Below are 22,785 nucleotides of genomic sequence, written 5' to 3'. Positions count from 1 at the left end.
AGCCTCCTGAGTAGCTGGGATTATAGGCTTGCACCACCACCCCAGGCTAATTTTTGTATTTTCAGTAGAGACTGGGTTTCACCATGTTGGCCAGGCTGGTCTTGAACTCCTGACCTCAGGAGATTCACCTGACTCAGCCTCCCAAAGTGGTGGCATTACAGGCGTGAGCCACTGTGCCAGGCCAGCACTGTAGTCTTCTAAGAATGGAAGGCTCTTGTGTATCTAGTCCATTCCTCACACACAGTAGGGGCCAAAAAAATACTGGTGAACTGGCAGTTTCTAGACTTTTCTTCACAACACCTTATTGTGCTTGGCATGACTCAGACTGTGAGATGTCAAGGGGGATTTAAGTGAAAGATTTTGAGAAGGGCTTTGGCTTTAGCCCTCTTGGGAAAACAGCCTGTTAGCCACAAATTCTCTCCCCTCTTCTCCATTTATGTATTATTTCTCTGTATTCCCATGGCACCAATCGCCCCTGGTAATCTGAAGGGGAGACTTTTACAGTTCCTGCCAGATACTAGATGGGTCACAAGTTGTTGCTCTCTTAAAGATAGAATGGTCAATTTAGAGTTGTGGTCAACATACGGGAAACAAGTCAATATGCAAATAAGTACAAAGAGGCCATTTAAGAAACTACAGAAAGTTCCTCTTGTTTGATACATAAAAACCTGTGATACCTGTGGTAACAACACAATGAAACCATTTAAGAACTTGTGATATTTTGGTCTTAGAGGACTTGGCTTTAACAACAATCTAAAGAATGGCAAGGAGCTTGTTTTCACATGGTAGGAGCTTAATCTTATTATATGAAACCAAAATTAATCAGAAAAGCCCTTCACTTCTCCAAGATTCAGTTACAGGGGACATACAAAAGAGTCTGACAAAACCAGTCAGCAACTTAAAGAAAAACAATGAGGCCGGGCGCGGTGGCTCAAGCCTGTAATCCCAGCACTTTGGGAGGCCGAGACGGGCGGATCACGAGGTCAGGAGATCGAGACCATCCTGGCTAACACGGTGAAACCCCGCCTCTACTAAAAATACAAAAACTAGCCGGGCGAGGTGGCGGCGCCTGTAGTCCCAGCTACTCGGGAGGCTGAGGCAGGAGAATGGCGTAAACTGGGAGATGGAGCTTGCAGTGAGCTGAGATCCGGCCACTGCACTCCAGTCAAGGCGACAGAGCGAGACTCCGCCTCAAAAAAAAAAAAAAAAAAAAAAAAAAAAGAAAAACAATGAGATCTCCAAGCAAGTACTGACGTAACGCCAGACATCTAGGTCTATGGAGTCAGTGCTTCATTTTTTTCTGAATCTAGAAGGAAATGGGTTAGCTTATTTCCTACCTCTCATATCAAGGTACAGACATGCTGCTGACATGCTGGTTTTCTCTTTGATACACAGCCTCCAATGAATCTGACTGCCATAGTAAACAGGAAAGGGAGACATTTGAAATAAAACAGTGGGGGAAGGGGGTCATGGGGTAGCAGAAATGTAGGCAAAATGTCAATTTATACCAAAATGCCTTGGGTTTATCTGTCTAGGAATTTGCAAAGACTGTCACCTCAACTACGAGTATAACGTTCCAGTTATGCAAAAAGCTACAAACAGGCCACCTTTACAATTGAGGTAAACCTTTAAAAAACAAAGGCCAGCAGAATTACATAAATACTTATTTGCAATTGTGGAATCCTAACCTGGAACGCAGGGAAAGACAGAAACAACCCCAAGTAAAAACGCATAGAAATAGAGTGGAAATCTGGCTTGTAAGCAGTGTTGGGATTATCCTGAAATTAAGGATTACAGCCTAAATCCTCTGAATTTAGTATCAAAATGAACTTCCACAATAGTGAAGAAATATTTCCTATGACTTTGGAAAAATCTCTTTCCCCTGATGAAAGTAATATATTTCCCCTGTAGAAATTTGGTGGGGGGAGGCATGAGTACGAAAACAAAAACCACCTGTAATCCATTATTAAAACTGTGGAATTAGATTGTTTTTAAAGTCTATTTCCAGTAATTTTGGAGGATTTATTTTTTCAGAATTAAGGCTTCTTTCATGACTATAGTTAACAATATTTTATTGTATACTTCAAAATAGCTAGAATAGATATGGAATATTCCCAACATAAAGAAATGGTAAATGTTGGAGGTCATGGGTATCTCAATTTAGATTTCATCATTACACACTGTATGCTTGTATCAAAATGTCACATGCGCCCCATACATATGTAAAGCTATTATATACCCATACACATTTTTAAAGACTTTTTTCACCACTAAAATTCTTTTTTTTTTTTGAGACGGAGTCTCGCTCCTTCGTTCGGGCTAGAGTGCGGTGGCGCAATCTCGGCTCACTGCAACCTCAGCCTCCTGAGTAGCTGGGATTACAGGTGCCTGCCACCATGCCCGGCTAATTTTTGTATTTTTAGTAGATACGGGGTTTTGCCATCTTGGCCAGGCTTGTCTTGAATTCCTGACCTCGTGATCTACCCACCTCGGCCTCCCAAAGTGCTGGGATTACAGGCGTGAGCCACCCAACCGGCCCACTACTAAAATTCTGAAAACATTGGTAAACTACACACAATTTATACTGTTCGAAATATATATACTTCCATAATCTTATCCCCTCAAAAAAATCCTATACCAAAGTAGTGTAAGCATTATCACCATTCCATAACGGAGCAAACAGCATCTGAGAGGTAATTCATATGTCTAAATTCTCTAGCTATTTGCAATTAAAATTGAGGGTTTAAACCTGAATCTCCTAAAACAGAGGCCAGAGCCCCTTCTGCCTCCCTTAAAAATCTCCCGAGGTGGAAACCCAAAAGTTTAGGAATTATTAGAAGAGCTTTGTAAGCTGTTTCTCATCTGTTAAAATACTGATTTCAACAAAGTATCGAAAAGTATCACAAAGTATGTGGGAAAGACCATGAATAAACACAACAGTGCTCACTGTTGCAATGGGAAATAAGGGGAAAGGAAAATAAAGCAAATCAATTAAGTATCATATACAGTAGAATATTGATACATGCAGTAAAAGCAGCACAAAATACTTTTTCATTTCCAAAGAGGGCATAAACTCTTGAAAGAAGGGATGCCTTCAAGGCCAGACTACTTTTGAGTGCTAGGCACAACTCCTGTAGGGGATAATGCAGGTGTGTAAGCAGAGAAGTAACCAAAACACAAGGTTGTAGGCTGCTTACACAGTTGTAGGAAAGTGTAAATGAATACAATGGTGTCTGATCTCATTACTCTCCAAAGAGTTCTCTCCTCCCCTCCTTCCACCCAGAACAGAAAAATCTTGCTCTGGATTCTTAAAAAATTATCTGTTTTTCAAATTAGCACTGAATAAAAGTAAGACAGGCTACAGGCTTCTCTGAAGTCAGTTTAACCATTATTTTGAATAGTTTATTTATCTTTTTTCGTTTTTACATTAAATTTTTTTTTCCAACATTAAAAACGATGCCTACCAAAAATACTGATCAATTTTTCGGAGGATTGTTTGAAACCCTCCAAGAGTCTTTGAAAGAATATCGGTGGTTCTACTTACAAAATACCCTTTGGCAGTGTCCAAGTTGTCTATTTCCGTAAGTCAGAATCTTAGGGATCTTGTCCTAGTATTTTCACCAGTTCTATACTATTTTTCATTCACTCAGAAGAGTTTGTTCCCAGACCATTCTTCTGAACTGTCTCATTTTAAATTTCACTGGTGGTGGGACAGGAGCTGATTTTTTGTTTTTCAACTATATATTTTTCTGAATTAAAAAAATCTTTTTTTCTGAGACGGAGTTTCACTCTTTCACCCAGACTAGAGTGAAGTGGTGGGATCTTGGCTCACTGCAACCTCCGTCCCCCAGGTTCCAGGGATTCTCCTGCCTCAGCCTCCCAAGTAGCCGGGATTACAGGGATGCACCACCACGCCCAACTACTTTTTGTATTTTTAGCAGAGACAGGGTTTCGCCATGTTGGCCAGGCTGGTCTCGAACTCCCGACCTCAGGTGATCCATCCACCTCAGCCTCTCAAAATGCTAGGATTATAGGCGTGAGCCACTGCGCCCAGCTGTGTATTACTTTTCCAATCTAATTCCCAATAAACATTCTAAACAGTTACTTTAAAACTTGTACAAGTGATTCCATTCATGCAAAGGTCAAAAACAAGCTAAACTTATCTAGGGTGTTGGAGTTAGGATGCTAGTTCACCAGATGGTGACCGGATGGGCTGATAATGCTCTCAACTCCTTATCTAGGTATAGGTTGCATGGGCATGTTTACTTGATGAAAACTCACCAAACTATACACTTAGGATTTGTGCCCTTTTCTGTAATGTACATTCCAATAAAAAGTTTAAGGTAAGGAGAAACATGCTGAAAAGGTTCAAATTAAGGAGAGAGCCCTTATAAGTTTAGGGGGCCTCCTGAAGGCTGCAATAAGAGGAACATATGTAAGGGTCGTTTAGCAAGGAAGTAGGCACTTTGGCTGCCTGGTTACTTTTACAAGAGCATCAGGCATTCTTTTAGACTATTAGAGAGACCTCAGAAATCTACATGGTGATCCCTACGTCTGCCCAGGCACAGTTGTGATGGAGCAGGCAGCAAGGACAGTCTGTGGGAATCCCCTGGCTGGTAAGTGGGCTTAGCCAGTACTGTCAACTCCTCTCCCCTTCTGAGACTATAAACTTACTTTCATGAAGCAATTTATAAAAGGAAAGAAAAAATAAAGTCAACTGTAATGGTGGTGAAGAAATCTAAGATAGTAATTATTCTTAGCCAAAAAACAGCTTTGGATAAAGAGCAAAATACTGCATTGTGCAATGCTCAGATCTAGGAACCAGTGGGCTACATATTACAGAAACAAGAGACTCATGAATGTTTCCCGAAATATTCCAAGCTAAATCTACTGAATAGTTTCATACATGAATTTTGTACTTATTTAATTATGAAGGTCTGAACTGGATTCAGTTCCATGATGCTTTACAATATCTTACGGATAATATTAGATAATAAAGTGTTATTTGTAGATTTGGAGAACCTCAGATATCTTTGGATACTTTCAGAATACCAATGATCTAGCTTAAATGTTTAATCATCCTCAATGAAAACAAAGGAAGACAACTTAGATCATAAACCAATTGTTTGTAATCTCCTACACTAATCAATAGGCATCATTCTCCCAACTTACAAATATTTACACTTCTTTCAGCTACACTTGAAAGATGTGCTAAAACAAGAATCAGTTAGTGTTTTATAAATGCTCTAACAGGAAACATCAATACAATTTATTAACTATTAGCAATAATCAGGCCTCGGATAAACCTCACAGACTACGATAATACAATTAAGACTATGTCTCTACATAAATACAAACAGTGATGATCGTTTAGGACTATTCTGAAATCTCGCACTGAGTGAAAAAACAAAGTCTAAGAAACAAAGGAGGAAAGAGTTCCTTGACCACATAAAACATTTGGCTAGTTTAATAGTTTTGTTTTTAGACTAGAGACAGGGTCTCACTTTGTTGCCCAGGCTGGTCTCAAACTCAAGCCTCAAGCAATTCTTCCACTTCAGCCTCCCAAAAAGTGCTGGGATTACAGACATAAGACACCATGCCTAGCCTAGTTTAATAGTTTTTAAATGCCTAGTTTTTCTGCATTTTAGGTTTCTGACAAACTCTACAGTAGCTTTTTTTTTTTTTGAGATGGAGTCTTGCTCTGTTGCCTAGGCTGGAGTACAGCTGCACAATCTCAGCTCACTGCAACCTTCACCTCCCGAGTTCAAGTGATTCTCCTGCCTCAGCTTCCCAAGTAGCTGGGATTCTGGGTGCTTGCCACCATCCCCAGCTAATTTTTGTATTTTTAGTAGAGACAAGGTTTCACCATGTTGGCCAGACTGGTCTCAAACTCCTGACCTCAAGGGATGTGCCCACCTCTGCCTCCCAAAGTGCTGGGATTACAGGCTTGAGCCACCTCATCCGGCCTACAGTAACTGGTCATTAAATTCAATGTAAACATATTCTACGCTCTTTTGATGTAGAATATGCTAAAATGGTACCTGGTGACTTCAATATCATTGCAAGCCATATCATCCTAGAACTATAAAAGTGTATTTCAGAAATCTTGCTCAAGGGGAGGGTCTACTGTACATACCTTTCATGTTACAGGTAAAATTAAGGGATATTGAGAGTGTACATTTGCCTTTGTTTTGATGATAGGTTTATTTCTATTCAAAAGATTAAAATTGTATAATGTGATCGCTTCTAAGAAAGGACTATGTAATTCTTTACTTGTTTGAATTCCCAGCACCTGGTTCAGGAAATAATCAAAGTTTTAGTAAGTACTCATCATAATGAACTGCTTCACCATTCTAGTCTTTTACATTTTTCTGTGCACAGACACAAGAGTCCTGGGTCTACTGTACCAGTTTGAGGGGGAAGCACTTATAATTTAAGTACAGTCCCCTTTTGGGGGGGAGCATGGGTTGGGACATGGAGAAAGGTATTCTGATGGGACACTGTCTGGTTAATATCCATTATTATCTTTGCAGTCAAGTGGCCTACACATAACTGAACTACTTGAATGGGACCATTTATAAGATTAGCAGCATGGAGGGCCATTGTAACGCCCTAGTCTAGCATCTTTCATTTTAGTTTGTTAAGCTAGGCAAAAGGTATTATATTATTACATTTTTTTATTGAGACAAGGTCTCGCTCCCGTCTCCTAACCTGGAGTGTAGTGGCACGATCACAGCTCACTGCAGCCTTGACTTCCCAGGTTCAGGTGATTCTCCCACCTTTGTGTCCCTACAAGTAGCTGGGACTATAGGCACACGCCACCACACCAGACTAATTTTTGTATTTTTTTGTAGAGATGGGGCTTCACCAGGTTGCCCAGGCTGGTCTCGAATTCCTGAGCTTGAGCAATCTGTCTCCCTCGGCATCCTAAAGTGCTGAGATTACAGGCATATGCCACCACACTCAGTCAAAAATGTAGTATTTTAATGATAAAATATCCAGCAAAAATGTCAACAAATCAAGATCACAGCAGAAAGAAAGCAACATGTATTTTATGATTATTTGAATGGAGCAAAACATCTGAACACATTGTGAAATAAGGAGCTTTTTTTTTTTTTTTTTTTTCAAATTTAGGATATGGTTTGGTAGTAGGTGGGAGGGATATGCAACCAAGGAGGAGGTGTAAGTTCACTCTCTGGTGGGAAGTTCAACAGTGTGGGTAGTCTTCTTTCTTAAGCTAGGTGGTGGATATATGAGTATTCATTGTATTGTTCTCTTAAACACCATTCTGTATATCTTAAATATTGCATTTTTTAGGCTGGGTGCGGTGGCTCATGCCTGTAATCCCAGCACTTTCGGAAGCCGAGGCGGGTGGATCACCTGAGGTCAGGAGTTCGAGACCAGCCTGGCCAACATGGTGAAACCCTATCTATACTAAAAATACAAAAATTAGCTGGGTGTGGTGGCAGGCGCCTGTAATCCCAGCTACTCGGGAGGCAGTTCTTATTCTCAAAACAGTCTGTGTTAAAAAATAAAATGCTGTGTCTAATTGCAAGTGTTATTTTACCAGTATGTGATTGACATAACAGCAACACATCAAAGTGTCAAAAGTATAACTCTCCTGCCGAGTGAATTACCTCAATTTCCTGTAACTGCTCCTGATTGGTTGTATACATCTGCTGAAGAGAGTCCTCCAACTCTGTGTTCCGATCCAGTAATGTCTTCCCAAGCTCAGCAGCAAGTTGGAGATCTAGCACAACAAATGAATTTAGAATACAAATGATCTCACATCAACAATTTATATAACCGAGTCCTTCAAAAAAGAACATGTAGTTTAGGTCACATCCCAATGGAAGGTTGAGTGGCACAGAAGGAAACCTGAGTTCTACTTAAAATTCAGTTAAACTGGCCGGGCGCTGTGGCTCAAGCCTGTAATCCCAGCACTTTGGGAGGCCGAGACGGGCGGATCACAAGGTCAGGAGATCGAGACCATCCTGGCGAACACTGTGAAACCCCGTCTCTACTAAAAAAAAAATACAAAAAAACTAGCCGGGCGAGGTGGCGGGCGTCTGTAGTCCCAGCTACTAGGGAGGCTGAGGCAGGAGAATGGCATGAACCCGGGAGGCGGAGCTTGCAGTGAGCTGAGATCGCGCCACTGCACTCCAGCCCCGGCAACAGAGCAAGACTCCGTCTCAAAAAAAAAAAAAAATTCAGTTAAACTGATGCTTCCAGCAGGTAAAGTATTCTCTTATGTACCCATACTTGTAAGAAGTGAAAAACAGTCATCTACTTTATGGAGATGCAGTTATTTGTTCAGGAATGATCATTCCGCAGTGTTACTTCTAAAATCCTATTTGCTAGTAGAATGAATGTATTCATATCCTAACAAGTCTACGTTTTTGAATGGACCCTTGAGCCAAAGTATAAGTGGAGCTTTCAAAAATCTTTACAGTTCCCATGAATTTGGCTGCTGTGAATACAACTGTTAAAGTTTATTGTCATATATCCTGGGCTCCTAAGGGGACTAAAAATTATTCAGTCAAGAAAAGGAAAAATACATCAGCATTAAGAACACTGCCCCAGGTCACTCTACTTTTCTTCGTATCCTTCTGCACGATGAGCAACTAGAAAAGCAAAACAACAATATGGTTTTCGAGGTAATTACATGTCAGTAGCTCATACTTCCATTTAGCACAGAACCATATTTTATTTTAAATCTCATTTTTCAACTCTCTCTATTCTTAGGCATAATGTCCATAAAACAGGATTTATATTATACTCAACTCCCAGAAATAAAAATTTAGTTAACAATATAAGAAAGGACACAAGTTGTAACACAGGTCATTGAAATACTTCTCTGCATAGTAAATCTTATGGAGCAGGCCTTTGATACAGTGGGAAATGCACTGCACTCTGGGCAGGTAAGTTTCAGGCCCAGTTCTATCATTTACCAGAATATTTTCAATATGGTGACTTTAGAGGCCCCTATAATTAGTATTCTTGTTTAGAGAGATGACTGTCTTATCAATATAAGATTGTGAAAATCAAATGAAATAATAATACATAAAGGAGTACTTTACAAACTAAGTTGCAATATGCACACAAAGTACTACTAATATTCACTGATTCACAAATGAATGTTTTTGTCGCCAGGCACTATGCTAAGCATTAGCTACAGAATAAAATGAAGTCCTGCTTTGCTGACATTCCCAGATTAGTGGAGGAAGCCAGACAAATGAGTAACTAAACTCACATACTGTGATAAACAGTATTCATGCATGCATGCATATACTCAATAATATTAGACACTATTCTAGGCACTGGGATAGTGCCCAGGAGCCATAAGGAACTCACATTAAAAAAAATCCCTGCCCTCATGGAGCTTATATTCTACTGGGAGAAATAGCAGAATAAAACATGATAGTGATAAATGCTAAAGAGAAAAAATAAAGCAAGAAAGAAGTACAGGAGGAGTGTGGATGTGGAAGGCTGAAATTTAAGAGCATGTGACTAGGGCCACATTATAATTCATATATGAAGGAACGGAATAAGTGACCCATGTAGATCCGTGTAGGGAAACAGCACTCCAGGCAGAGACAAGGCAAGTGCAAAGCCCCTGGGAGGAAGCATGACTGAGCCATTAAGGAGGCTGAGGAGAGTGGAGCAGAATGTACTGTGTGGGGTGGGGGGCGGGGAGTCAAATCAGAGGGGCTCCAAGATGGCCAGTTTGGGGAGGGCCTAACTAAAGAGGTCAAGAGTTTGGCTTTTACCCCAAATGAAAAGGACTCCAATGGAGGCTTGACAGGATCACCCTGGCTGCTATTATACAGAGTGAATGGGACAAAGGTGGGAGCAGAGTGACAGCAAGATACTGCAATCATCTGGGTGAGAGATGATGGTGGCTTGGACCAGGGTGGCAGAGATGAAGATGGAGAGAAGAGGCAGAATTCTGACATGTTTTGAAAGTAAAGCTAAAGGATTTGTTGACCAATATAAAGTCTAAAAGATAAAGGGGGTAGAGGGGAAACCTGGATTTGGTGACAATGAACAAAGGGCTTTCTTTTTCTTTCTATTAGGCATCGTCTCGCTCTGTTGTCATGCTGGAGTGCAGTGGTGCACTCATGGCTCACTGTAGCCTTGGATTCCTGGGCTCAAGTGATCTTCCTGCCTCAGCCTGCCAAGTAGCTGGGAATACAGGCACGCACTACCAAACCCAGCTTACTTACTTACTGATTTATTGTAGAGACAGGGTCTTACAATGCTGCCCAGGATGATCTCAAACTTCTGGCCTCAACACATCCTCCCACCTCAGCCTCCCAAAATGTTGGGATTATAGGCATGAGCCACAGTGCCCAGCCTAGGGCCCAATTTAGAAAGAGAGGTCATAAGGAAGGTCTGAGAAGACCTTTTAGCTGAAGCTTGAAGGATGAAGAACTTGCCATGAATTTGGCATATTCTACAACTTGACAAGCAGCCAGTATGATAGAGGCATGAGAGAGCAGATCAAATAGGATTTTACAGCCCATGGTAGGTAAAGTTTAAGTTTTATTCTAGGTATGATGGAAAGCAGCCTCAGTTAATGTCATAAAAATATTATGAAAAAATATTTATCATAAAAACAAGGAAACTCACTACATAATGATTTTTAAACTTAATTTTTAGAGGTTGACAAATAACGCTTACTGGCTATCCACCACTGATAGTAAAACTTAGCCTTGAGTAAATGGTAACAACAGCATTAGTTGTTTTAATGTCCACTCAAGTGCATCATTAGTATTCTACTTGGTTAGTTTTCACTCTAGAAAAAGCAGCAAAACCCATCACACCCAAATCCAGATCATTTAAAAATATTTTACACCTATTTAAAATAAAACAGTGTACTGTTGGTAGATAGGCGCTAAAACACATTCTCTTGTGATTTCAAAACTAACAATGTCTATCACAGTCATTACATTAAGACTAGAAACCAGGTGCAGTGGGTCATGCCCAGCACTTTGGGAGGGTGAGCCAGGTGGACTGCTTGAGCTCAGAAGTTCAAGACCAGTCAGGGCAACATGGTGAAATGTCATCTCTACCAAAAATACAGTGAGGCCCTGTCTCAAAAAATAAATAAATAAATAACAAACAAAAAGACTTCCATTAATAATTCTATGAAATAACTTGTATTTACAAAACACAGAACTTTTACATATAGCTCAAAGCATTTAAGAAACATTAGTCTTTTTCTTGTCATTATTTGAGATGGAGTCTCACTCTTGTCACCCAGGCTGGAGTGCAGTGGTGCAATCGCAGCTCACTGCAACCTCTGCCTCCTGGATTCAAGCGATTCTTCTGCCTCAGCCTTCTGAGTAGCTGGGATTACAGGTGCCCACCGCCACACCCGGCTAATTTTTGTATTTTTAGTAGAGATGGGGTTTCACCATGTTGTCCAGGCTGGTCTTGAAATCCTGACCTCAAGTGATACGCCCACTGTGGCCTTCCCAAGTGCTGGGGATTATAGGCATAAGCCACTGCGCCCAGCCTACTTTTTGTTTTCCAGAGACATTAGTCTTCATTATCTTTAAAGGTATTTAGTGCAGTTTCTCAGCTGAGACAGCCAGAAGCACAAAGCTGTTAACTGACCTAATCAAGCTCCAAGGTGAGTCACAGATCAGACAGAAACTCTTAGGCCAACAGATTTTCACTCTCACTCTCATCATGATTCTTTGTTATCTTCATCTGCAGAGTTTTAAGGCAATTGAAAGAGAAGTCCACAGGCTTCTTTAAGATAGAGAATACAAATTTCCCCCGTGTTGAGGTACTTAATTTCTTCTTGTTTTCACAGATTGCAATGAGAAATTAAGAATTCAACTATTTGGGTTTTTGTTGCCTGCTCTGCTAGTGAAAGCACATACAACCCCAGGCAGGTTAATACCTTGTTTTCATCAAATGAAAAAGGAACTATGGTTGAATATGTTCCAGAAAAAATGATTTTGTACTCACAGAGTATGTAATGTGTATACATAGGCCCACATGGAAGCTACCACACTATATTAAAGACAAAATATAAAAACATTACCTAGGTATTACTTAAGTCTTTCCTTCTTAAATGTGTAAAGTGGTGAGTAACTCCTCACTGGGAAGGATCAGATTCACCAAAGATGCTCTTAACTAGCAATCAACGCCTGAGCCAAGGGCCGGGTGTGGTGGCTCATACCTGTAATCTTGAGAGGTGACAATGTGCTAGCAGCCCTCACTCTCAGCGCCTCCAGCCTCGGCTTCCGTTCCGGCAGTGCTTGAAGAGCCCTTCAGCCCGCCACGGCACCGTGGGAGCCCCTCTCTGGGCTGGCTGAGGCAGAAGCCTCCTCCCTCTGCTTGCCGGGAAGTGTGGAGGGAGAGGCGCAGAAGGGAACCCGGGCTGTGCTCACGGGCCGTGTGAGTTCCGGCGGGCCCCCCGGGCCCCGCACACGGAGCGGCCGGCCCAGGGCAGTGAGGGGTTTAGCACTCGGGCCAGCAGCTGCGGGGGTTGCGCCCTGTCCCTCGCTGGGCCTTAGCTGCCTCCCCTTCGGGCAGGGCTCGGGACCTGCAGCCAGCCATGTCTGAGCTCCTCCCCTGCGGTGGGCTCCCGCGCGGCCTCAGCCTCCCCTAGGGGCGCCTCCCCCTGCTCCCTGGCGCCCAGTCCCATGGACAGTCCAACGGCTGAGGAGTGCAGGCGTGGCTCAGGACTGGCGGGCAGCTCGGCTTGCATCCCAGGTGCAGGATCCACTGGGTGAAGCCAACTGGGCTCCTCAACCCGATGGGGACTTGGATAACTTTTATATATACCAGGAGGATTGTATGTGCACCAATCAGCACTGTGTCTAGCTCAGGGTTTGTGAATACACCAATCAGCACTCTGCCTCTAGGTCAGGGTTTGTGAATACACCAATTGGTACTCTGTATCTAGCTAACCTAGTGGAGACTTGGAGGACTAGCACTCTGTGACTCTGTCTAGCTCAAGGATTGTAAATGCACCAATCAGCACTCTGTGTCTAGCTCAGGGTTTGTAAAGACACCAATTGGTACTCTGTATCTACCTAACTCTGTATCTAGCTACCTAGCACTCTGACTCTGTATCTAGGTCAAGGATTGTAAACGCACCAATCAGCACTGTCAAAACGGACCAATCAGCGCTCTGTGAAGTAGACCAATCAGCAGATTGTAGGTGGGGCCAGATAAGGGAATAAAAGCAGGCTGCGGGAGCCGGCAGCGGCAACCCGCTCAGGTCGCCTTTCACAGTGTGTAAGCTTTGTTCTTTTGCTCTTTGCAATAAATCTTGCTGCTGCTGCTCGCTTTTTGGGTCCACGCTGCCTTTGTGAGCTGTAACACCATGAAGGTCTGCAGCTTCACTCCTGACAGCGAGACCACGAACCCACCAGAAGGAAGAAGCTCCAGACGCAGCTGAACGTCTGTAGGAAAAAACTCCCGACACACCATCTTTAAGAACTATAACTCAGTGTGAGGGTCCGTGGCTTCATTCTTGAAGTCAGTGAGACCAAGAATCCATCAATTCCAGACACAATCTCAGCACTCTGGGATGCCGAGGTGGGAGGACTGTTTGAGCCCAAGAGTTCGAGACCAGCATGGGCAACATAGCAGGCCCTCATCTCTTAGCAGGAAAAAAAACCAAAAAAACCCAATTGGGCCAAAACCTCTCCCAGAATCAAGACTGACTTGAGACTATCACCAACCACTTTCATTCAGTTATGGAACTACCTGTGCCACTTAAGAGCAGCCAGGAACCTCTTCCCTGCTCCTGCAGAAAGAGATGCCAAGGACAGCACTCTTGAGTAGACAGCAAACAAAAAAGAATTTGAGGCTTGTCCTTATCTCAATTCTTATTTCCAGTAAAACAAAGCACCAACCTGGCTCAGAAACCTGAAGTCTCAATCTCCTAAATATTTCATAGGCTGTTAAGGATAGAATTTTAACAAGTCTCAACTACAAGAAAACTCCTGTGAAGTCACACTGTATAATAGGATATTACTTCATCTGTTAGCTTAAAGACACCGGACTTTTTTTGTCTTTAAAAAAAGTTCATTTCCTGTTGAGTAGCAGCTGGCTTCCATAACCGAAAGAAGCCAAAAGCTGGCAGTAAGCCCAAGGTTTTCTAAATAATTAGTGGAGGGAATAGAATATTGAATGTCCCTTAGTTTTAATTAAGGCACAAAAGAAAAGGAAATAATAAGTTTCGAAACTTTGTACACCTGTTCATCTCTACAGGATTACAAAAAATTTTCATTAAGAGGGTCTTTTCTAAATCCTATTGAACTGGCCTGGCTTAGGCAACTACTAAAAACACCATAGATTTATTGCAGGCTTGATAATTGCAACATATCAATACCTTCATTGGTTGAATATTCTTTCACTAATGAGTCTTTGCAGGTAATAATATATTTTTAATGGTGTAAACTGTTAGCTTTAAACAGATACTCAGCTCTATACTTTAGGCAAAAAATTAGTACTGGCAGCCAAGTAATTTTTTTAAAGAACCTTTCTTCCAGAATTTTGAAAACTTTAAAACCCACCGTGATATTTTTCCCATTTTACTTTAGTTTATTTTAAAAAAAAATGACAACATATTCCCATGTTGGCTGGTAGTCTGTAGGAGTAATTCACTAATATTAAGGCTGAAAGTTTTTCCTATTACAAAGTCAAATGCGTCATTTAGTGATGCTTCTGTTTAACTCCTGTTGCCAACGTTACTATAATTGGGAAAGCAGAAAACCTGAATATAAATATCAAGAAAAATGATGGTGTCAGTTTTAATAACCCTCCAAACAGTGATTCAGCAAAATAGTTGTACACAAGGATGTACTCATCCTGAAATTTTAGGATTCCTTAAGAGTTCATTTACTGATCCACATAACAGAAACCTGAATCCTTATTCTAAGTTTGCACAGCTCACCAAATGACAATAGCAGCTGGTTTAAAAGAAAATCCAGTCTCTGAAGTCTTTCCACCTTGTTCTCAGGGGCATGTTTCAAAGCAAGCACCATCGTTACCTGCACTGAAGGCTCCCGCTGTCCCAGAAAAGATCTTACCCACAGAGATTACTGTCAGTATTCCTATTGAGCCAACTCAGCCCTCTGACAAAAGATAGTCTCTTCATCAAAGTGTTTCGTAACAGCAAAGGGTTTTCTCCTCCTACCTACACAAAAAAAGCTTTACATGTTTCTAACAAAGTATGAATAGCAGACCAGAGTTAACTGAGGTTAGAATTTTCCAGCAATTTCAATTTAAAAAAGGATACCCTAGGAAACTTTGATATAAAGATTCAATCTACTTAGCTCATGGCTTCTACTACTAAAGGAAAACATTTTGTAGTTGTAAGAGTTTGAGAACAAGATCATTAAAAGTTGTTTTCCGGCCAGGTGTGGTGGTTCACGCCTGTAATCTGAGCACTTTGGGAGGCTGAGGCAGGTAGACCACAAGGTCGGGAGATTGAGACCATCCTGGCCAACATGGCGAAACCCCATCTCTACTAAAAATACAAAAATTAAATGGGTGTGGTGGCGTGTGCCTGTAATCCCAGCTACTTGGGAGGCTGAGGCAGGAGAATGGCTTGAACCTGGGAGGCGGAGACTGCAGTAAGCCGAGAGTGTGCCACTGCACTCCTGCCTGGGGACAGAGCGAGACTCCACCTCAAAAAAAAAAAAAAAAAAAATTTCAGCAGTTCTCTCCAAATAAGCCTCGTTCAGTAATAATGAGGATGTTAAAAAAAATGGACAGATGCCTGCACATAAAATCCCACTAGACCTGCTGAATAATCTGTTTAACAGGACAGACCTGCTCCCAAACTTAATTCAGCAGCAAGGGTCTACTGAGGGCCTACAACATACGAGGCGCTGTAGTGGGCACATCCCATGAGGCAGCACCTCCAGGCTTCTCTAGTGAACAGATTCCTGGAACATTCACTCTATGGGAGTAGGAATCCTGCCTATCCAAACATGTGGGGAGGCGCTGTGGCCCCAGTGCCTAGGCAAATACCTGGCAAAGAGCAGATAATACATTTTTGAGAAATGAACAAGTTTTAAAATCTGTTAAAAGTTTAGGAGTTAATATATAATTTAGCAAAACTGGGGAAAGAATACCCTTTTATTCACACTGTAGCCTTTATTCTTTGACAGGCCATATTCACAAGTTATAACTGTTGGAATTTCACATCTTCTATTCGTACTCCATATAGTTGGTTATGACATAGAGGGGTATGTCAAAGTCCACTGTGATAAGGTAGCAGCCCTTTGGAAAACTCAGAAATGCAACTGGCAGTAAAGAGGTTCAGACCTGTGTGTGTGTGTGTGTTTTCAGAGTTTCGTTCTTACCATCCAGACTGGAGTGCAATGGCATGATCTCAGCTCACTGCAACTCCGCCTCCCAGTTTCAAGCATTCTCCTGCCTCAGCCTCCCAAGCAGCTAGGATTACAGGGGGCTGCCACCACGCCCAGCTAATTTTGTATTTTTAGTAGAGATGGAGTTTCACCATGTTGGCCAGGCTGGTCTCGAACTCCTGGCCTCAGGTGATACACCCGCCTCGGCCTCCCAAAGTGCTGGGATTACAGGCATGAGCCACTGCACCCAGCCCAGACCTGTGTGGTTTTTAAAAAATTTTTTTTGAGACGGAGTCTCGCTCTGTTGCCCAGCCTGGAGTGCAGTGGTGCGATCTCAGCTTACTGAAAGCTCCGCCTCCCAGGTTCACGCCATTCTCCTGCCTCAGCCTCCTGAGTAGCTGGGACTACAAGCGCCCACCACCATGCCTGGCTAATTTTTTTTTTTTTTTGTATTTTTAGTAGAGACAGGGTTTCACTGTGTTAGCCAGGATGGTCTCAATCTCCTGACCTTGGGATACACCAGCCTCGGCCTCCCAAAGTGCTGGGATTATAGGCGTGAGCCACCACACCTGGCCAGACCTGTGTTTTTAAGGTTAAACTTGAAGAGTTGATGACTTTATTTTGATCAGAGGTTAAAGAGAATTCCACGTGTAACCCTGACACGCTGCACTTGCTGCTTGATAGCCTGAAGTGTTACAGCTGGTTGTTCCAAACAACCTCCAACAGTGGGAGAATGCAGCGTGGACTAAGGCACCTGATGGAAGAGAGCCATGAAAACACTTCTGTGCTAGTGCTTCAGTGCTGTTCAACAAATACTAAAATCGACCTTCCAGTATGTGCCAAGTATTATGCTAGATGCTAGAAATACCAGAAAAAAGAACCTGCCTCCTCTATACCCTTAAGGATTTACGCTTCCTACATTTTTTTTTTTTTTTTAAGACAGAGTCTCGTGTCACCCAGGCTGGAGTGCTGGGGCGCCATCTCGGCTCACTGCAACCTCCACCTTCTGTATTCAAGCAATTCTCCTGCCTCAGCCTCCTGAGTAGCTGGGATTACAGGCACATGTTAATCACAGGCATGCCTGGCTAATTTTTGTATTTTTAGTAGAGACGGGGTTTCACCTTGTTGGTCAGGCTGGTCTCAAACTCCTGATCTTGTGATCCACCCGCCGCGGCCTCCCAAAGTGCTGGGATTACAGGCATGAACCACCGCATCCGGCCTATGCTTCTCAAATACAGGAAAGAAAAATATTTAGTTGTGATGATACAAATTAAATTATAGGGAAATATTGCAATGGCACAGTGGTTGCCTCACAAATCCTGGAGAAACTATCAAACTAGGCCATCAGTCCCTATGGGGAAATCTGAAAACAGGTTTGTTAAAATGTATGAGAAATTTGTCCTTTGGACATAAAGAAGATGATGCCACCAAACACTGCACTGCAACCACTAAGCAGCTTGGACTCTATAAGCGTAATAAAGGTGAATTACTTTGGTTAAAGTGATTGCATGTTAACTTAAGAAATTATCTTCTTCCAAAAGAGGTGCTCATTTTATTTTCCTTTTCTGAGTTATTCAAGTCTACACTGTTTCCTTCTGCCATGTTCAGTGGTTAGCATGAGCAAGCATCATCATCATTTAATATTTAACTAAATGAATGTTAATTTTCACTGCAAGATTAGAGCTGAAAGCATTTACACAGAATTGCAGAAACCAAAGATGCCGGGAAAAATTTCTGAGGATTATTCAGTGTTCAGTATAGCGGTTAAGAATGTTTGCTCTGGCCGGGCGCGGTGGCTCAAGCCTGTAATCCCAGCACTTTGGGAGGCCGAGACGGGCGGATCACGAGGTCAGGAGATCGAGACCATCCTGGCTAATACGGTGAAACCCCGTCTCTACTAAAAAATACAAAAAAACTAGCCGGGCGACGAGGCGGGCGCCTGTAGTCCCAGCTACTCGGGAGGCTGAGGCAGGAGAATGGCGTAAACCCGGGAGGCGGAGCTTGCAGTGAGCTGAGATCCAGCCACTGCACTCCAGCCTGGGTGGCAGAGCAAGACTCCGTCTCAAAAAAAAAAAAAAAAAAAAAGTTTGCTCTGGAGTCTTAAGGGGAACCCTAGCACTCCCCAACATTACCACCTCTATTGTGTTACTGGGAGATATAATGAGCAACTGTGTTGTGGGCCTATCAGTGTTAGGCACATCAAAAGTGCTCCCCAGTTGCTAACTCCTGCTATTAGTATAAAAAAAAGTGGGGCCCCACTGGCCCCAAAGTGTTGGCTGCTCTACGATTGTTCTCTGGAGACACCATCGGCAGGCTTATTTCTAAGTAAAAGCTAGCATGCAAACTGAAGAAAAGTGGCAGAAGTAGAAGCGCTCTTCTGTCATTTCAACTGGCATCTGGTGAACTATGCGTAACAGCTTAATGCCCAAATGAAAAAAAAAAAACTGTTAACTAAGATGGTAAGGAAGGGATGGGGGTTTGAGGAGTGACTACAACTCCTCCTTTTGAGTGTGTGGGTTCAAAAAACACTCCCTCCCCCACTTAGTTCTAAGCAAGCCACTTAACCGTTTCAACCTCCGCTTTCCTCATCTGGAAAATGGGATAACAAAAGTTTCTCTCAGTGTAATTGGATTGTTTGTACCTCAATGGATAAATGCTGGAAGGGATGGACGCCCCGTTCTCCATCACGTGCTTATTTTACACTGCGTGCCTGTATCCAAACATCTCACGTACCCCATAAATATATACACCTACTATGTACCCTCAAACATTAATAAATTTTTAAAAAGTTACTGTCTCCTGGAGTTACGGTGCAGAGCGCACAGCTCCCGCTACATCACAAAACCATGACCACCTGCAGCAGCCGGCCCTCCGTGCTGACCATGAAAGGCGGTGGGTTAGACAGCCTGCGAGGGGGCAGCTTCTCGGGCTCTGCCACTTACTGCGGGACACATTGCCTCACCCGGTCTGCCTCGGGGGAATGCACTGAGGATTAAACTAGCTAATCCACGGAAAGCGCTTAAAACGGTGCCTGGCGCGTCCCTGGCCCCCATGCGCCTCGGGGCTGATATTCAACTGCGCATTAGCAGGGCCGCGGGCCCCGCGCCGAGGCTTCCTGCGGGCGGGATCCACGGGCACGGCCGGCCCCGCCGCCAGGTGAGCCCGAGCCCTTCCCGGCACCTGCATCCTCAGCCGCCAGAGAAAGCAACTTTTTAACAGTTTCGCAGCAGGGGCCTCCCGGGCCAGGCCGCCGCCCGCGGGGCGCCCCCGCCCTCACCTTGCTGGAGGTCCTGATGGTCGTACCACGGCTCGTCCTCCTTCATCTCAAACTCCTCCACCAGGTTTTCCGCCAGCATCTCGGCTGGGTCCTCTAGGGGCAGCGATCCCTGCCGCCGCCGTCCCGCCTCAGCCGCTGCCCCGGGCTCTTCCCCGGCCCCTCCGCCCTCAGCCAGAGCCGCCCTCGGGCGGGACGCGCCGCCGCCCAGGTTCCGCCGCGCCGCCTCAGCCCCGTTCCCGCCGGCGGCCGCCGCCTACCGACCGGCTGCTTTGACTCGCCTAGCACCTTCCAACGGCCCCAACGGCCGGGCGTTACGGCGCGAACGCCGGGAGCCAGGTTCTCGCGCTGCCGCCGGTCTTCACGCCGCCGCCGGGCCCAACGTGGCACTTTGGCAGAACCCTCCCCGGCCGGGGATGCGATTCAAACCCCCGGCGGCGCCTCAACCAATCGCGAGCGGGCCGCTGACCGAGCGACAGGGACTTCGTCCAATCACGTCTCTCCGAAGGCCCGCGGCTCGACCGGTCTCGAGGCCAAGCAGTCAATGACGGGCCAGGAATAAACAAAGAAGGCGGGGAAACAGTGAAGGGGTGCGGCCGAAAGCCCGCCCCCTGATCTGCGCTGTGCGGCTCCAAGGAGCGCGTTCTGGGTTCCGGGCTGTGGAGCGGGCGGAGGCGAGTCCTGCCGCTGTGGTGGGTGTCCCGAGGGCGGCGCGTCCGTGGACAGGCAGCGCAGGCCGGAGGGCCCATGACTTCGGCTTCTGAGAGGCGGGCGGTTGTCGAGGGGAGTCCTTCGTGCCGGCGAGAAGCGCGAGGGTGCCGGAAGCCGGAGGTCAGCCGCCCGGCTGCCGCTTCTCGCATGTTGACTCTGAGATTTGCTCCGGGTCCGGAGGGGAGACTCGGAGTCGATCGGGAATTTAGGGCTGAGAAAACGCCCAATGAGCGGTAGCTCTTGTCTCGTTGACATCTGAGCCCTGGGAATTACGCTCCCTAAAACGGTGGGCGCCAGACCCCGTTGAGAATCTGGGGCGGTGAGGGATGCCCGAAGCTGTCCACTTGGAGGGGGAAAATTGTAAGCAGTGTTGCAACGATTTTTAAAAGGAACCCCTAGACCACAAGTTAAGCATCTGGGGACGTGGCATTGCACCTGGAGGGGTCAGGCTGCAGCCCCAGCACTTAGTAGCCAGCAAGGCAGAGCACGCTGTCCTCCACCGACATAACCCAGCAAACACTACTCATGAGTAAAGCTTTTAGCACCATCTTACAGACAAAGCACGGAAACTCTTAAGCAGGATGACAGACCTGAAGGTCAGTGTTCTCAACCTTGACGTAAAGGTAAAATTGCAGCTGATGGAAGACAGCACTGCCAATATCTAGCTAATTTTGAGCAACGAAACAAAAAAATCGAGGTTTAAGTATGTAATTGAAAGATTATCTCTAGAACATAAGGAAATCAACTGTTAGAAATTCGGAAAGAGGGAAGAGGTGGAGAGGAGTGTTAAATCCTGATCTATTTTAGCAGTGAGTGGACAGATAATACCTTACATTGATAATCCAATAAATCGTTTCCGCAAATATGGAGAGAGCTGCCAGAACTAAAAATGGGAAGCAGTTAAGAATTTTCCGAGACCGGACGCGGTGGCTCACGCTTGTAATCTAGCATTTTGGAAGACGGAGGTGGGCGGATCACCTGAGGTCAGGAGTTCGAGACCAGCCTGACCAACTTGGAGAACCCCCCCCCCATCTCTACTAAAAATACAAAATTAGCCGGGCATGGTGCCACATGCCTGTAATCCCAACTACTTGGAAGGCTGAGGCAGGAGAATTGCTTGAAACCCGGGAGGCGGAGGTCGCAGTGAGCCGAGATCGCACCATTGCACTCCAGCCTGGGCAACAGGAGCGAAAATCCGTCTGAAAAAAAAAAAAAAAAAAGTTTTCCTAAGAGGAGGAGTGAGTTGAGGCTGGGGACTTTGGCTTTTTGTTATAAACCCTTCTGTGATCTTGCTTTTTAAGCACTTGCACATTAAAAATAAGGGAAATTGTAGGGAAGGAATTATAGACTCAAGCTACTTTTTTGTCTTTCTGTATAAAACAAAAAGGACTTGGGTAATTTGAAGAGGGGAAAAACTCATCCTAAATAATTGTTGTGGGTAATAAAATTCAGGGTGTCTCTCTGCCTCCCATCTCTGCTCAAATCAGCGTACCCTAACCTCACGCTGATGCTGTATCAAACAGCAGTTGACTCCAGGGTTACCTTATAGCATAGGCTGTAGGCTACTCTGGAGAAACCTTGCCAAGGACAAGACCTCCCACTGTGGAGTTGTTGCCTACAGTTTTTACCCTTCAGTCCTTAAAGGAGACTGCTGAATAGAGTGGAAAGCACAAGGGACCTAGAGTGAGAAAACCTAGAGTTCTCGCCGTACTCAGTACCAGCAGAGAAGCCTTTTAGCAAAGAGTTTACAGGAAAGATGATTGTTTGCCTTGCTGACAGAGCTATCTGAATCAAAGAGAGACCCCGAAAGCAGGTATTCTGTGCTCATTTTAAATGTAAGACTGTGTGCTTGTGACCTATACTGTAAAAGTGCAAGTACCCTTGAGGACCAATTATGAGCACCACAATAAATAATCATAGTAACGGATTATACCCCATTGAATAAAAGAAGAAAGAATCCATGAGTCCATACTGATATAAATAAATGGGAGTGGAAAGAAAGCTCTTTCTTACAGTAGGATGCCAAGCAAAAAATGTAGAAGGAATAACACTGTTAGAGAGTAATAATAATAATAAAAGAGGAATGGTAAACTCACAAATCTCTTTCTTCAAAAAGGCAAAATATTACTGGCGCATCTGTAGTCCCAGCTACTTGGGAGGCTGAGGTGGGAGAATTGCTTGCGCCCAGGAGTTCGAAGTTACGATGAGCTATGATAGGTGACAGCAGAGCAAGACCCCATCTCAAAAAAAAAAAAAAAAGGCTGGGTGCAGTGGCTCATGCCTGTAATCCCAGGTCTTTGGGAGGCCAAGGCAGGCGAATCACCTGAGGTTGGGAGTTTAAGACCAGCCTGGCCAATAAGGTGGCCAGTCTCTACTAAAAATACAAAAATTAGCCAGGAGTGGTGGTGCAAGCCTGTAATCCCAGCTACATGGGAGGCCAAGGCACAAGAA

General features: G+C 44.3%; 1 protein-coding gene across 4 annotated transcripts in view; it reads right to left on the bottom strand.

The window, feature by feature from the left end:
• Positions 1 to 20,016, bottom strand: part of CDR2 (cerebellar degeneration related protein 2) — a 44,931-nt gene extending 24,915 nt beyond the window's left edge. The window contains exons 1-2 of one of the 4 annotated variants that reach the window (XM_033217773.1): positions 19,627 to 20,016; positions 7,638 to 7,750 (exon numbers count right to left, since the gene is read on the bottom strand). In XM_033217773.1, coding sequence (XP_033073664.1) covers positions 7,638 to 7,750; positions 19,627 to 19,705 — 192 coding nt within the window. In that variant the 5' untranslated portion in view covers positions 19,706 to 20,016. Of the gene's footprint in view, positions 1 to 7,637; positions 7,751 to 11,622; positions 12,485 to 17,470; positions 17,496 to 19,626 lie in introns of those variants that run through there. The other 3 variants (XM_033217774.1, XM_033217776.1, XM_033217775.1) reach the window with 3 other exon arrangements.
• Positions 20,017 to 22,785: the final 2,769 nt, after the last annotated feature.

Source organism: Trachypithecus francoisi, unplaced genomic scaffold, assembly GCF_009764315.1.
Source record: "Trachypithecus francoisi isolate TF-2019V2 unplaced genomic scaffold, Tfra_2.0 Lachesis_group10, whole genome shotgun sequence".
Taxonomy (NCBI): Eukaryota; Metazoa; Chordata; class Mammalia; order Primates; family Cercopithecidae; genus Trachypithecus; species Trachypithecus francoisi.
Note: the sequence above shows the minus strand (reverse complement) of the source record. Positions and strands in the feature narration are given on the sequence as shown.